This window comes from Parambassis ranga, chromosome 17 (genome assembly GCF_900634625.1).
Source record: "Parambassis ranga chromosome 17, fParRan2.1, whole genome shotgun sequence".
Taxonomy (NCBI): Eukaryota; Metazoa; Chordata; class Actinopteri; family Ambassidae; genus Parambassis; species Parambassis ranga.
The window spans coordinates 1,796,732-1,813,151 of NC_041037.1; the positions used below are offsets into that span (position 1 = coordinate 1,796,732).

The 16,420-nt window shown below is 43.9% G+C and overlaps 1 protein-coding gene across 3 annotated transcripts in view; it reads left to right on the forward strand.

Annotated features, from left to right (window-relative positions):
* cadm3 (cell adhesion molecule 3) overlaps nucleotides 1-16,420 on the forward strand; it is an 80,440-nt gene that overhangs the window by 22,470 nt on the left and 41,550 nt on the right. For all 3 annotated transcript variants that reach the window (XM_028428118.1, XM_028428119.1, XM_028428120.1), the window contains exon 3: nucleotides 15,106-15,261. In XM_028428118.1, the coding sequence (XP_028283919.1) occupies nucleotides 15,106-15,261 (156 nt within the window). The remainder of the gene's footprint in view (nucleotides 1-15,105; nucleotides 15,262-16,420) is intronic.

Sequence of the window (16,420 nt, forward strand, 5' to 3'; positions counted from 1 at the left end):
TTAATAATGCACCAGCAATGTTACATTTATCATATCTGAAAGAGGCTCAGACATCAGCAGCACAGTTGGATCTCTCTGTAAATACCCAAAATATAACCAGATCAACAAAAAAAGGGGACTTTACAAGATTCTAAGGTAAACTGGTAGTAAAACTCCAAAATCAGGTTGTTTTTCATAGTTTGTGACAGTTTCAGAGAGGATGACAGGCAGTTTTTAAATGACTTTGATTGGTACAGTGCACACACATCTGGACAGTCTACTGTACGTCCATCACACCATCTGTGCACCAAGATGGAGGATGGAGGGTGTCTGCCAGCTTTTTAGCTTAACGTATACCTTTTAAGATAAAATTAGCAACAGGATAATCCAGTATTTGCCTTTTTTTATGTCAGATAATTAGACTGCTGCGATAGTTCCTTTCTGTCCACAGCTGCAGAAAATACCCAGGAATACCCGCAGTATAATTTTGTTCCTGAGCATTGATTGGTTTAATTATTTCGTTTCTCTTTCAGTGCAGAATATCAGGCTCAGTCTTTAGCCCACCTTGAAGGAGAGCAATGAGTCAACTGATCTTAGTGAGAGTTTCATGGTTAGGACTTTTAGTGTTAGTGCTCTGTAATGCTTTAAGTGATGTTTCAGTCAGAGGCTCTTTCTTCTCAGACAAGAATAACATTTAAAGCAATCAGTTCGAATACATTACAGTAAGTTGTATGTAAATGGATCTGTTACAGGGTTTTTAGAAAGCACTAAAGATTATATGTTGCATATGTGGTGTGATCCTTTAGCCGCCTATTTACTATATTTACTGTAATGTCATGTTAATGTTATGCGCTGTGTGGCATGTATTTATAGTGTGTGTAGGTGTGCGCTGTATGCCGCTGTGCTCGCATTTATAAAATCATTACAGTCCAGGGGTCATTGTTGAAAGTTCCAGGAGAGAAATGATGAGTTCATTTTATTCTAATGTGCCACAGTAGATATGAATCAATCAGGATGAGTAAGTCTGTATGTTCTGATTGTAATTGGCATGTCTGGGAGCCACTTATGCATCATATACCGCAGTGCTTCACCCTTACGTTTTGAGTCAAGTGGGTCGCCAGATGGTCACAGGGCCAGGTCCATTCACCGATGTAGGCGGCCATGACAGTTAAGAACACGTGGAGTGACCTAATTAGTCAATTAGCCCACAAGGGGCGCCCTAACAATGCCTGGAGGCCCCGCCGCTCGGTGTACACGCAGATAAAACTGGCGGGGTCCGGCTTCTATTGTTTCACCAACTGTGCTGCCATTGTTGGAAGCAGAGAACGACCCCCCCCTACTCCTCACTCTCATCTTCTTCATCTTCGCTTCCCTCGTCTTGCTGTTCCATTGATCTCCATTGTCTTGATTGGGAGTGACAAACCGTGGGGGCCATCTGAAAGGTTGCGTTCGTTAGTGGGCGTTCGTTGTTACAAGAAATACAGACATTCCTTCAGACATGATGGGGAGAGAGGTGGGGAGTACAGGGCCACACACACACACGCACACACGCACACACGCACACACACACACACACACACACACACACACACACACACACACACACACACACACACACACACACACACAATGAAGGACACATATTCCTAAAGTGGTCCCTGGAGAAAGGAAACATGCCAGGGTAGAAGAAAGACGGTGTTCCAGTACACTTAGACACACACACACCTTTCTTCCTTTCCCATTCCTCCATTCCTGTAAGAGAGCTCTTTTACCACAGACACACACACACACACACACACACACACACACACACACACACGCACACACACACACACACTGCAAACTTTGGTCGACATTAACATTTCTGCTTCTCCCAACCCTGCTTTGTCTTTCTTTGCTATTTCAAGGGAGACACACACACACAAATATGCACACACTCCCATACACCCCCTCCATCAAACACACACACACGCACACACACACAATCTTCCGAAACTGCTTCTTCGTCCTTTCATGTCATGTTGCAGAACAGTCAGAGACGACAGGAGAGGAAAGAAGAAAAGGAAGAAGGTCTGCCAGCAACAAAACAACAACACATCCAGCAGAACATCCAGTCTCATGTAACTCACAACAATTACATGACAACAAGAAAGAACACATTTATTTCTGATTATAGGTAGAAGCAGTCAAACAGGAGAGCTGACATGATACCAGATAAACTGACTTCAGTGCATCTGCATGTATCGTGGGACAGGTTTCTAGTAGTTTTTGTAAACATGAAGCTGTGAAACGCTGCACGATCAGCTGATTTTTAAACTAATCTAAATGGATTTTTGATCCAATCTGCACTGACAGCAGTTGTTAAGGGACGTTAATCACAGCTGCTTTTTGAGGCTTTTAGCTGGAGTAGACCAGGTTTTGCAATGTGCAGTCCAAACAGAGGGTTAAAAACCAACACAACATCCCAGACATACTTGGTCTTCCACTCATTTTTACTGAGGTTTGTGTCTTGTGTTGTCATTTTCTGCACAGTTGCTTTTTTGGTTTTGGTTCCATTAGCAAGTTACATTAATTGACTGTTTGCTTATGAGCCCCTTTCTTCTTTGTTTATGCTAGTAGAAGTGCACTTATGAGCAGAAGCGCTTACGAGTGTTTCTACCAATCTGTTCTCTAGTACTTCCTAACCTCAGCAGTTTGTTGCACTTCCTGTTTTTATTGATCATATTGATTAATGCTCTGCAATCACCTGCCTTAGTATTGTTTTAAGAGTCTCTGCTCCTTTCAGTTTGAGGGGGCGACAGCCTCATAGACTGGTTGTTTTTGTACCCCTAAATAAATCACTCGAGTTGTAAAGCTGGAAATCAGGCACTTTTTGATTCCATCTCTTTGTTTTTGCAAGTACATTGGTCTAAAAAATATTTTTTATATTGGCCAATTACTGCAAAGAAACCTGCAGTACAGAAATCCAGAGCAGAATCAGCGTCACACTTTCATTAATCGTGTATTGGCTGGTTAAGTTGATTGTTCATCGGATGCCCTGGTGGCATAATAAAATGCCCCAAACCTCTTTAAAATATGTCACCCACCACTTATCTATACAAATGTAGGGTGATATGCTGTTATCAGACTTTTTTATTGCTCAAATTTGTGTATCAGCCCTAAAAAATCTTGTACTGTGTGCACTTTTACACAGCAACAGCAGCGCCATCAATTTCAAAATTTGCCCTAATGTTAAGCTTTTCTAATAGAAAGACTTTGAGCACCCTTTGCCTCACTACGGGAGGATGTGGGAACCATCCATCATCTCAAACAGTATTTATATACTGACAGTGCTGCCAAAGCGCTATGAAAAATACAGCTCTATTTATTTATCCTACAAGCCCATCATAGACATGGGACAGTTTACGTGCTCCGCTCCACTGGCTGTTGATTTTGGCTAACATCGTCTATTAGCTGCCTAACCTCGCCTCCCCTCTAAATTTGAAAATCACTCTTGATTGAAAGCCCCATGTTTTGTTTGTGCCACAGGATGACATCTCAGCTGTGTTCTGCATTTTCCAGAAGAAACCTGCTGTCTGTTTGTGTTTGTCGGATGGACCTTGAAAGCCACAGACAGAGAGAGAGAGCGAGAGAGAGAGGTGGAGTTGTTTGTGTGTTTGTGCGTGTGCGCCGAAGGAGGACAAGGGTGACTCCATTTCTTAGGTCAAGCTTCGGGTCACCTCTGTTGCCCTGGTAACCCTGTTCTGGCTGGGTTGCTTGGCAACAATCCTCTTTTGTTCCAAATGATTTAATTTGAAGCATATCTTCCCTCGTCACCTCTGGCTCACTGGCTCACCCCTCTGTCTCTGTCGTTTCCTCCCTCTATCTCTCCCTCCTTCTTGCCCTTCGTCGTTCTCTTCCTTCATCCTCTTCATCCTCTTTAGCCTCTCTAGCCTCTCTCTTTTGCTGAAGCGTTAGGACTGTTCCCCCTTTTTAATCTTGGCCCTTCCCCAGGCAGCGAGAGCCCTATCCTTCTTGTGGCTGTCCTATAAGTCCCTACTGTTATCAGAAGGTTTTACGGAGGGATAGGTGTGTGTGTGAGAGGGAGAACGTGTGTGTGTGTGTGTGTGTGTTGTGCAACTTGAAGGCAGTGACTTTGCTTGACTTTGTGTGACTTTTGTGTGTCAGTACATATATGTACTTTGTGTTTTGGAGCATGAGAGGCTTTGTGTGGGTTCATAGTCCATCTACTGCAGTCAATAGTACATTATAATTATGTGCCCTCTCTTAGTGGCACATATACAGCGGACTTGTTGCAGATATTTAAAACAAAAGATGAATAAAACATGTAGTATAAGGAAGAACACACATTCTAACATATAGAATCTATAGCTACATAGCCTCCTCTCCTCTGGGGAGGCTTTCCACGGGATTTTGGACCCTGCCTGCAGGGATTTATTCAGCCAGAGGAGCATCACAGAGGTCGAGCACTCATGTTGGGCAAAAAGAGAGTGGAGTCCAACATCTTGACCTTTCTTGTCCACAGGGACATGGCTATGGTGAAACGGGAAAAGTGTCTTCCCTCAACCGCTTCCACAAATTTGTATTTCAAATACGCGTGTGTGTGTGTGTGTGTGTGTGTGTATAAAATGCAGATTATGCAAACCCATGCTGTCATGCTTTACATCAGTAATATGTGGAAAAAACTTTAATAACTTGGAAACAGTAAGATCATCAAAAACATAACTTGAAATAACTGAACTTCAAACAATGATATGAAATTATCTCCCAGTGTGCATGTCCGTTTCATGGTTATGTAACAGCCTGCTGGTTTGATGGCGACACTTTTTGTTCCACAGAGGAGATCAGAAACTTTTTCCCCAGCCTTCCTGTTATTAGTGTTTTGAAAGATGGGTGTTGTCTGTACAGAGACAGAGAGAGAGAAGGCTCTGAGGCTCGCCTTAGTAGGTCCAGTGATCTTAGTCAAAAGGGCAGACTTCTGGTAATTGACTACTCATTTCTTTAAGTGGCCTATTGGCAGGGGTAGTCAGTGCATTTGCCAAGACATTAAAGATTTCTCCCTCTTTATCTTTGTGTGTGTGTGTGTGTACAGATAAAGCTTGTGTTTCATTTTTAACATCACATGATGATTTCTGTGTGTGTGTGTGTGTGCGCTCTGGTAGCAGTGCAGTGCTCCTTTTTTTTTTTAAATCAAAACCATCTCTCTTTCTCTCATCTCTCCGTCTGTCTGCGTCCAATTCCTTTTTTTAAAGAAGCTCAGCTGGCACAGCTGTTACAAAATGAACCAAAATTACCCAAGTAGTTTACATTGCATCACAATGCAAGGTATCAAAACACTGCTGAGATGATTATAGAGACAGTCATGATGTAGCAAACGCTTGCTGAATTATGGGTTTCAATATGATTAGCAAGCAAATCGAGTGAATATGATACATTTTATTTTTGACCTTAAGCTTCTCTAATCAGTCCATGTCTTCATTCTGATAGTTGTTAGCGTGTTTGGCTAGCTTGTGAGACGGCAATGGATAATAAAGCTGGGGTGGAACACAAGGCCCAAATAAGGCAGATCGACTCTGGCAGAAATGTCAGGGTTAACTAAAAAGATGCAATGAAATGGAGCTTTAGTTGAGGAAAGAGAAAATCAGCAGTCCACTTCAAAGGTCAAGAACAAAAAGCTGCATTCGCGGGTTTTTTTCAAGTTAACCTTCAGATTCTGTTGTTGATTTTTCTCAACAAAAAATACTTTTTCAAAAAGAAATGATCAAGGTTTTTGTTGTGATGTGCTGGGGCTCATGTGACAGAAGAACGATCTGAATTTTTCCTTCTTTTGTTCCATTCCTGGCCCTTCCACCATGCCGTGTCCTTGTGCGACCCTCCTGATGGCGATGACGAGCATTTTGCACGACAGCACTGTAAAGCAAGTCCCACACCAATAAAATGTAAGCCTCTCAGTTTTGGAGCCTTGAGTGTGAAATAATTGTGCACCGGTGGTGTCAGGTGTGCTCAGGTTTAGAGACGGCAGACCGACATTAAGAATGAACTGTTCAATATTAATGCAGTTCTTACGATACTTATACACAGCCTGACATTAAGTGTCTGAGGTTTTGAGACCCTGAAGTGAAGAGTCCAAGGAAATACAAAGAAGGAATTTCATGCTAATAAGGCTGCAACTGTGGAAGATGACTGCTGGATTTAACTAACTGAGAGGCTGAAGCTGAACTTGTCCCTGATCGTTGAGAGGACAGTCACCTCAGATGGAGTTCACTTCAGACCAGCATGAAGAGGAACGCTTGTAGCCGTGCATGTAGTTTTTCTGTATATTCTGTTGTTCTGCTCAGCCTGCTCTCATTGTTTTTTCTTTTTTTCTTCCTTTCTAAGTCACTCTGTCATCTCTCCTCTGGCTCTCATCTATCTATATATGCTTATTTCTGCATGTCCTTCGCTCACCTCTCACTCTCCCTTCCCTTTCATTCTCTTTCTTTCTGTTTTTCCCCTGTGATTTTCTCCTTCTTTGTCTTGCTCTATCTCTCTCTGCCCAACTCTCTCCGTCTTTCTCTTCCTTGCAAATCATTATTCTTTTTCTTTTGTCAGCAGTGATGCTGCTGCCCTTTTCTGCAAGCCCTCTCCCTCTCCCTCCCCTCTCTCACCCTGCACTCCCCCTTTTCTTTCTCAAGCGCTGTTTCCAGTGGCAGGGTGGGGCGGCTGGCGTGGCGCCTCAGTGCTGCTGCAGACACTCTGCTGAGCTGTGTGTGTGTGTGTGTGTGGGGGGGGGGGGCTCTAGCTCATGGAGGATGAGGATGAGGAGGAGGGAATTGTCTGAGCTCTGAGCTAACAATGTTTGACAGGCAGCAGAGGACGGGTGGGGTGGCAGGGTGCTGGAGGTGGTTGGTGGGGTACTTGATGGGAGGAGGTGGGGGTGTTGTGGGCTCCCAGAATCCCCACCACCACCACTTAACCACCCCCCCACCCACAAAACCCTCAAGCTTAAGACAAAAAAGGCGGGCTAGAGCAAAAACTATGGGCTAAGGAGTTTGTTTGTGCTAAGACTGCAGGCGGGAGTGCTTAAATCCCAAATACACAGTCCAATCCCACCAATCCCACCCCCCCTCTTCGCGCCACCACCCCGCCCACATCCCCTCAAAGATTATATGTAATTTGTTCGGCGCCCCCAAATGAGGACAACAGGACAACAGAATGAGAATTGCAACAACCGTTCTTCTATTAAAGGGTGCGGAGCTGCAAAAATCAAGCGGAAAACAAAGCCTTTCGCTACACCCGCTCCGCATTTCACAAGCCGGAGAAGTGTTTGTCTCGCAGTGAAAAGGAGGGGGACTGCTATGTCTGTTAAAAAAAAAAAAGTTGTTATACATTGCAGATGTTTCTTTTTTTTTTTTTTACACACTCTGCACAAATTTGGATAGATCTGGTTTGAATTTGCATCTTTTGACTCAACAGGCGGGGGCGGTGTTGGGGGTAATGGATGGAGAGAGGGATGAAAAAAGAAGGGCTTGTAGATGGTAGAGGTGGGCAGAAGGGCACACACACACACACACACACACACAGATACATGCACTCACAGATACACATTTACCCAGGGGGATGGGTGGTAGTTGGGGACAGCTGGGCATAGATGGATGGTGTGGGGGAGGCTGCACCGTATGTGTTTGTGTGTGCGTTTCTGAATGTGTCCTTTGTGCAAAAGTCTGTTTGCCTTGTGTGTCTTAATATATTGTAAGCACATTTTTTATATATGTGTCTTTCTGTGAGTGTAGCCGTTGGACAAATGTGGACCAGTGTGCACACACCAGGGTGGTGGTCAGGTCGGGCTGTGGAGGTGTGTGTGTGTGAGTGGATGCTTGTGTGTGTGTGTGTAATGGTGTGTGTCATTCCATGCCATATCAAACAGCATACTGTTGGCTGAGGATCCCATCAAATGTGTACAGCATCAGGAGCTCCATGACACATGACTGTGTCAGTCACACACCACAACTCTACACTCTGTTCAACTATACTAGAGTATAGATGTACACACACACACACACACACACACACATGCAGATAAACACCATCTCATAAATCACACTGATACACACACCTCATCCCACACAAACAGATAAATTCCTCCCTGCAAAACAAATACAACTGCACTTTGCAAACAAACACACACCCGCAAGCAAACATCGATTAAGACACACTCACACACATACACTTTTTACACAGTCAGATAATTAGCCTAAAACCACACCTGTACGTAGAAACACCACACATATACACACACTGCATGTGCACTCATATGTGGATAAACATCTTATCATGCACACACAGCACAGACCTGCACATGCAGAGGATACACACACACACACTGGTATTACAGTAAATAAAGTTCATTAACCTGAGTTAATTAGCAGCAACACACTAAAGCCTCCCTGCGAGAACAGAGTAAGGAGGGAAAGAAGGAATTAAGGATGGAGAGGAATAAACAAGTTGATCAGGAATAGGGGGGGAGGGAGGCTCAACAGAAGGACGAAGAGGTGAGGGAGGATGAGGAAGGAAACCAAGGAGGACGTCAGGGCAGATGGAGAGAAGGAGGGGGAAAAGATGGAGGGAGACAGATGGAGGAAGAAGGAAAAAAGGGGGTGGACATGACGGTGGCCAAGGTGGTTTGAATTTGTGCTCTGCTGGAGAGGAAGCAGTTTTTCATTCATTGTTTGTTTTCATTTGGGCAGTAATGATGGCACGAGTGTATCAATCACCTCTTATTCGGTGATTACAAGATGTGATTAGTGGTGTCCTGTACAAACACGAAGGCAGAGAAACTGGCAACCACTGTCATGACAAGATCCCTGCATGTTGAATGGGTATATAGAGAGAATCTGATATGACCCTGCTGCCACTTTACATCAGTGAGAAACCGAGACTGGCACCTTTACACCTAAGTCTATCGTACTGTTAAATAATTAAAGAGGTATTTGCAAAACGTTCACAGGGATGTGTGATGTCTCCTAAAGTCCAAGGACGCAGTGTGTTTTTCTTCCTACAGCTTGAGCAGAAACGGAGGAAAATGCGTTTCATTTACAGGGCACCACTCACTTTCACATGTATAAAAGAGAAAAAGACAAAACAACCAAAGGATAATTAAACATGGCCTAAAAGAGCAGGCCTGCCTGCAGCTCCATGTGTGATGCATGTACAGATTGATGGTGATCTACAGTAGAAAACCAAAAAAAAACAAAAAACAATTAATATGCTTGTTAAAAAAACTGTTGAATAATTCCCTCACGTTTTCTCCATCACTGAAAAACCCTCAAGCTCCTCACACTTTCTCTGTTGTCTCACTAGCTTCTTCTTTCCTCCCTCCCCTTCTCTCATTTTCACACACAGTTTTCCCACCTTGTTTTATCGCCCACCCTCCCTCTGCATACCATTATCCATCCATCTTTCCCTCTCCGCTCCCCTCCCTTCCCCGCTTTTGACTTGATATCGTTGTCAGCCTTCTACTTCTGCATTCTCTCACCTTGTTCCTGGCTAGAGGAAGTGTAAATTGTGTTGCTTTAAATATCCGTGTCTTCCTTAGGCTTTACAGCTTGAGGTGGGGTGGAGTGGATTGCGAAGAGAGAGAAAAAGGAGAGCAGTGTTTAACTTAACGTCTGCTAAGGATAGATAGGCCTTTCTCTTTTAGTTTTGCTGCTTGAGTGTTTAGCCTGGCTTAACTGTTTAAACTCTGTCTGAACTTCATTTCCCCCCCTTTAACTTTGCTCTTAAGGGGTTTCACTGAGAAGAAGAACAGCTGCATATGTATCTGAGGCTTATTGGGGTCATATTGTGGTGGCGAGTGACTCGGCTGTGTGAACCGGTTTTGACCAGCGGATGGGTTGGGTGCGCCACATTAATAAAATTTGCTAACTTTTCATTTATGTCTAATCTCTCTGGCACCAGTCTGACCATGTAATGACGACTTAAATCCATCTGAAATATTACTGAATGAGTGATAAATTATGTTTATGAGGTTAAATTCTACCCACACACTCCTCCAACTTAATTAAACTGATTCATACTCGACGCACAGTGCTAACAAAGGTGGAAAGCTCATATACATTGTACAACATCAGATGATTTGTATGCATTAGAGCAGCTTTAGATGTTAGACACAGGGTGCCGTTTAATCTTCATTAAGGCGTTTTAAGGCCTTATGGTCCATAGGAGTGAGATTAACCTTAATTTATAAGCTTGCATTAATACAGAAAGTTTATGTAACAAACTGCACCGTGAGTCAGATCTGAAATTAAATGCCTTGCTCGAAGACACTCCAGTGGTGTTAATGAACAAGCTTGGAGCGCCTCAAATTTACCCTGGCGGCCCGATCGATTGAATCTGCAATCTTCCACAGACCCGCTGACTCCTCTAACCTTTAAGGAACTAGAGGCCCAGATCAATAATTTTAAATGAAAAAAATAAAAGACTGAAAATTGGCCAAATAACAAAAAGCCAAACAAATGTGTGGAATGACATGGACCACTACATTTAGGGAATTTACCCTCTTTGGCTCCAGTGGACCTTTTACCATGGATAGTTGTTTATTACAAGGGCAACCCTAGTTTGAGCACACAAGACATTTAATCACTTCAGAGTCCAAAGTTTCTGTATACTTTAGACCTAAAGGAGCATAATCAAATGTTCATATTTTTCTAAAGGACTGCAGTAGTGGTGGTGGGAAAAATCCATTCTTCGATGCATCGCGATTCGGCCGCGACCGATGCAAAATATGCGAAAAGCGAAACTTTAATGTGCAGCGCTATGACACTCGGACACTTTACTGTGATGGACACAAACAATCACGGCTGATCAGTCTATCGTCTACCCTCATGGTGCTACAAAGATCTTTTATAACACAGATGTCCCACTCTCTCCTGATTGCTTGCGTCATTGCCATTGACAGTAAAAACTATGGACAGAGCTTCCGTGACGTCACCCGTTTGTTTCTGAAGTGGAAGGTTCCGGGACGTGATGACCGCCGCCATGTTGGCAGCGTCACGTCCACCAAAACTCCAAATATGGACAAAGAGGGGGAGCACGAGTGGGGTTTAGGGGGGCGGGCGATCGTGGAAGCAGGAAACTCACGCTGTGATACGTCAACTGTCTGTCACTCAAGCGGCAACGCCCATAATTAGGCGTAATATTAAGTCAGAATACCATTGAAACGAGTGGGTTGTAAAAACATTCACCCCCCTACAATCGACACTAGAAGAGAACCTATCATCTGAGACCAGAGTGTTTTTTTGTACCAGACTGTAAACATGTTAATTTCTGCTGTGAAGTCGGCCATTTTAACATGGGAGTCTATGGGAAATTACTCGCTTTTGGAGCCAGCCCCCAGCTGTTGCGGCGTGAATTACAAGTTTTGACACTTCCGCATGGGCTTCAACTTTGAGGCCCGAAGGTTGCCGCTTGGTCATTGCGTGTTTGTATATGTATGTGTAGTAGTGTGAATGTTCGAAGGAGTGAGAGCTCTTACCGTTAATACAAGATCTTTAAACAATGCGCATGTTTTATGGCCATGTCAACAAACCAGGCAGACGGCTGAGGGCTGTACTGTGGATGGGACTGAGAGGCCCATCCACAGACTCTGCAGTTTGACTTTCTGTCAGCTAGGTTTATGAGTTAAAATATTTCACTATGTATAATATTCACTTGATGCCTACAGCCTGCCCAATGACACACACATACGCTATCAAAACGACTAGCTGCCCAAAACTGGTTGTGTCTACACGTTACAACCTTTTCTGTTGCTTGTTCACTGTTATCTATAGCAAGTGCCGGTGATAAGTGATAACTCAGTGAGGGGGAAAATATTTTCATGATGCATCAATAATCGATTAATAATCAAATCGTTGGCCCCTGAATTGTAATCGAATCATGAGGTCCTTGATGATTCCACCCCTAGCCTGCTGTGCTATTAAGATTTTGTTTTGCTGTGAGCTGCAGATTTTGGTCGCTGTGTGTTCTTTGGTAGGAAATAGTTCCAACATGAAAAAATGCTTATAATAATCTGTAGATTTTCTTCAGCAAATCAGTCATGATTTCTTAAGAGTCTCTTCAAGACTGAGAGAGAGTTTTTTTTTTTTTTTTGGGGGGGGGGGGGGGGGGCAATTAGAGCCCTAAAAGCTGAGTGCAGTCTCTACAGGTGACACAAAAACACCTAAATGGATAAATGGCGCAGCAGGTCACATTAGGAATACAATAAATTGCCTTTAATGACACCCGCTCTTCCACGCTGCACTTTAAAAATGAGGTGCACGACTATGCTGAAATGTACGGTAAAGCATGCGGAAACTCCGTGCTGCATGCAGGTGTGACCGCGGTGCTGCAGACATATTTCACTGTCAGCAGCTCCTAAAAAGCACATTTCTCGCCCTACATTCAGAACTTTGGGTTTTTTTCTGTTTCCTTTTTAAATTAATTGTAATTCTACTGGTTTTCTTCAGTAACATTAACTTCACACCATCTGTGCATCTGTGCATCTCTGCACTGTGTGTGGATGAGGCCCAAAAAAGCCCACCTCTGTGTTATACAGTCTGTATGTATGGAAGTCAGGAAAGATTTCTTGTTAAGACAACAGAGCTGTCTGAGCCTTTTGGAAAAGGCGCTCTGTTGCCTGTCCAGTACATGGAGAGGGTGATCAGGGTTATCCATGATTGATAACAGTTTGTTCAGTGTCCTCCCTTCTACCACTGCTTCAAAAGTCTCCTGTCTGCAGCTAATGACAGAGCCAGCAATGCTTATCATTCAGTCTGTGGATAGGTGGGGATAACGGGTAGCAGGGGGCTGCAGTTTAGGATATATAGGTGCCCACTTGGCCACGTCTGCTATCTGAACAGAAAATTTGAATTTAGAGTGCACTGTCCCTTTAATTTTAGAGCATTTATCATCTGTGAGATGATTTATCACAAGAACTGCATCTGCGTTTAATGTAAGTCAAATGGAAGTCACATAATGGGTTTTAATATTTAACTCAGTGTAAACATGATACAAATTCAATTAAACGAGGGAAGACATAGAATAATGTATGTGACCATGGGAAAAGCTCTGCCTGGTGTTTCATCTACCAGCGGTTAAAAAAAAAATAGTAGGAACAGATCATCTAAACTATGTCACATGTCACATGTGCCCTCACTAATTGCCCACTGATATTGTTCTACCAGCACAAATGTCACACTAACCCTCAAACGCAGGTTGTTCTCGGTCAGAAATGCCAGCGCTCTGCAGCAGCCAAAGACACGACATAAGTTTGGCCAACTCGTCGGAGCTCATTGCGGTTGGCTTGATGACTGATGCAGTGGGACAGCCAATTTACCCAAAGAGTTCATGCCAAGTGGAGGAGCTCTTGCGATCAGCCGCAAGAATTAGCCCAAGATGCTATTAAAGGAGACACTAATCCGCCGTGCACTTGACCCCACATTCAGCCCTCAGCCATCATGGTGCTTAGATAAACTAACCACAAGGTCAGAGCTGCGGTAAAACACCGGAGAGAGCGAGGGGAGCCACTTCCTGACACAGAGGGCTCCAGTCGTCTCTGAGTCTCTTTAGATTTTAGCAACTGCACCTTTAAGAGCTGTTATCACTCTGAATCCTCACAGCCTGGAGGCAAACCTAGGTTTTCTAATAACTGATGTTTTCTGAGATGCTGAACTGGCCATGTAGCTTTAAAATGACAAAAAAATAGCTTCATAGTTGCTGCTGGCTGCTTTTAGCTTATATACTGCAAATGTGTGTTTTTGATGCTACATGCAGTTAGTTTGCTCACCTTCTCTTCTGCATCCTCTCTTCGTGTGCCCCCACCTTTTCATGTCTTGATGGGAGTTCCGCTGAAGCGCACTTAAGCAGATGTTCTTCCTGTAGGAAAAAAAAAAAAAATCAATTCCACCGCCGGTGCAAGGATGTGATAACGCTCCACGCCGAATATAAACCTGTCTCCCGCTTGACAATTTGGTTCCAATTAAACTATTTATACACGCCGTATTTTCAGGGGTGAGGAGACCGCTTTGAGGCATATCTTCTTATGAGATGTTCCCTCTGTTGGCTTGGTCTTGTCGTCAATTATGCCATATTTTTGTTTTGCTTGAGATTAGGTTGAGCGAGCACTGGCTGGCACGTTCTGCAGCATGCAGGAAAGGGAGAGAGAGCACGAAGCACAGTCGAGTGCACTCAAGGCCGCAATAACTTAGCAAAAAGCACTGCAGCCACTGTGCTTCGGTACAACATACCTTAACGAGGGGCTGTGTATTTACATCTCTTGTTCTGATTCACACAGCTCCTGGCCACCCTCACTGAATGCAGAGCAGAATTAGCCTGCGCCATCACCCGTTATCAAAGGAGCACTGTTAAATACTATAATTTGAGGCAATTTGAATACTGTTACACACCCAGACAGTTCACTCTTCAGTGGTTTTTGTGGTGTTCCAGTTTCAGCTACAGCCTTTAGAATCCCTTCATTATGCTGGGTCATTTGTATTCTCATTCTCTTTCCCTCTGACCTGCTCATTTCCATAATGCTTGTCCCATTTGAGCTTGTTCCATATCAGCCAATACATATGCATGACGTTAAAAACAGACACCGATATTGACAAAAGAGGGTTATAGCGTCATTAGAGGTATGAGACGGTGCTCTTGTTATTTCTTTGACCTGTCGAGAGCTCCCGTCTGCCACGGTCTCTTCATCTTTCCCGGTCCCTCAGGTCGCACGGTCTCTGGGTGCTGCTACTGACTCATTGCTCTTACATTGGCCTCGCAGACAAACAACCAGATAGCCATTTGTCTGCTTTTTTTGTCCTTCTGACAGCATGTCCATGTGTGCGTGCATTGTGTCTGTGCTTTCAGAAAGACAGATAGAGATATATAGATAATCTGACAAGCAGAGAAAGAGATGGGCGGGGGGGGGGGGGTTAGGAGAGAGAGAGAGAGAGAGCGAGGCGAGTAATGCATTTTGTGGGTTTATCTGATTTGTGTGTTGCTGTGCGCTACTATTTTTTGCTTGTGTTTTCATATAGGCACAGCGTCTCCCTGACTTGTCTCCGTTGCCTCTCTGTCACTCTCGTCTTATAATTTTTTTTTCTCCTCTCTCCTTTGTAGCCTTAGACGACGACCCTTTGCAGCCGGTGACTTCAGATGAGACGGTGTCTGTGGGGGGAACGGTGACGCTGACCTGCCGGGTGCCGGAGAGCGACAACTCCTCGCTGCAGTGGTCCAACACTGCACAACAGACCCTGTACTTTGGAGAAAAGAGAGGTGAGAGGGTGTGAGGGGATGGAGAGGGATCTGGGGAACAAGACGAGAAAAACTTATAAAAGCATCAGTAAGACAATAATAGGCCCTTTCAGACAGGTGATGCTGTTATGCTAATGCTCCTCATTCAGACATACCCATGACCAGAACACAGTACACACCCCTCCTGCACTTCATTGCTATCTGCGTGGCCTGTTCCTGCCTGTCGTTGAACCCTGTCCTCACATTCCCTCTGCTCCTGAGTTCGGTCAGCCACTCTGTCATTAAAGTTTTCGTACGTGTCAGCCAACATGCACACATCCTCAGCGGTCGGCTTCGTGGTTATAATCTTCAGCTGTGGTGACAGTGATCCATAAAATGTTTGTCATTCCAACTTTTATGAGGAGGTGACCAAAGATCACATTCAGGCACGAAGCAGTGTGTTTATATGGTGTCAGGTTAGTTAGAAAAAGACCAGTCTGGCCTACACCAGGAAACGGTAACATCAGGTCAATATTTCAGACGCTGAAAGCAGAACGTCTGAGACTTATTTCTCTGGCTGTATTTTTATGTGTTTGTGGGGACCGGACAGCTGAAAATTGAGGTAGCATGACAGAGCATTTTTTCCTCTTGATATGTGTTGATTATATCTGCATTTGAATATTAATTTTAGTGGAGTTTTTCTATACAATAAGGATGGTTTAGTTGGAGTTTTGTTAAACAAAGCTCTATTAATCACCTTGTGGGTCACAAGCTTTGCTCAAGAGACAAAGCCAAACAAACAAAGGCTTTAAAAAAAACAAACAACATCGCACGGTGCCAAAACTGTTCAGCATCAGAAGACGTAAACAAAACCTCGTAGCCTGAAACCTGTCAATGTGTCACGCTTTTAAAGAAAACCCGTCTCTGCTTTTAATAACACATTTTTGTGCATCTTGATGGCCTGACGCGCCAGCCTGGTATTTAATGATATTTTTGAAAAGAGAATCTTCCCACTCCTCAGTGCAGTGGTCCAACATCACACAGCACAGCCTGTATTTGAAAAAAGAATAAAAGGAGGTGAGAGGGACGGCTAGTGGTGGAGAAATATTGACACTGTAAATAAATAAGGACTGACGTTACAAATAGGGAGTTTTGGTTGGAGTGATTACTGTGCTACATTGTCAGCAGTGAGAAGTAGCAT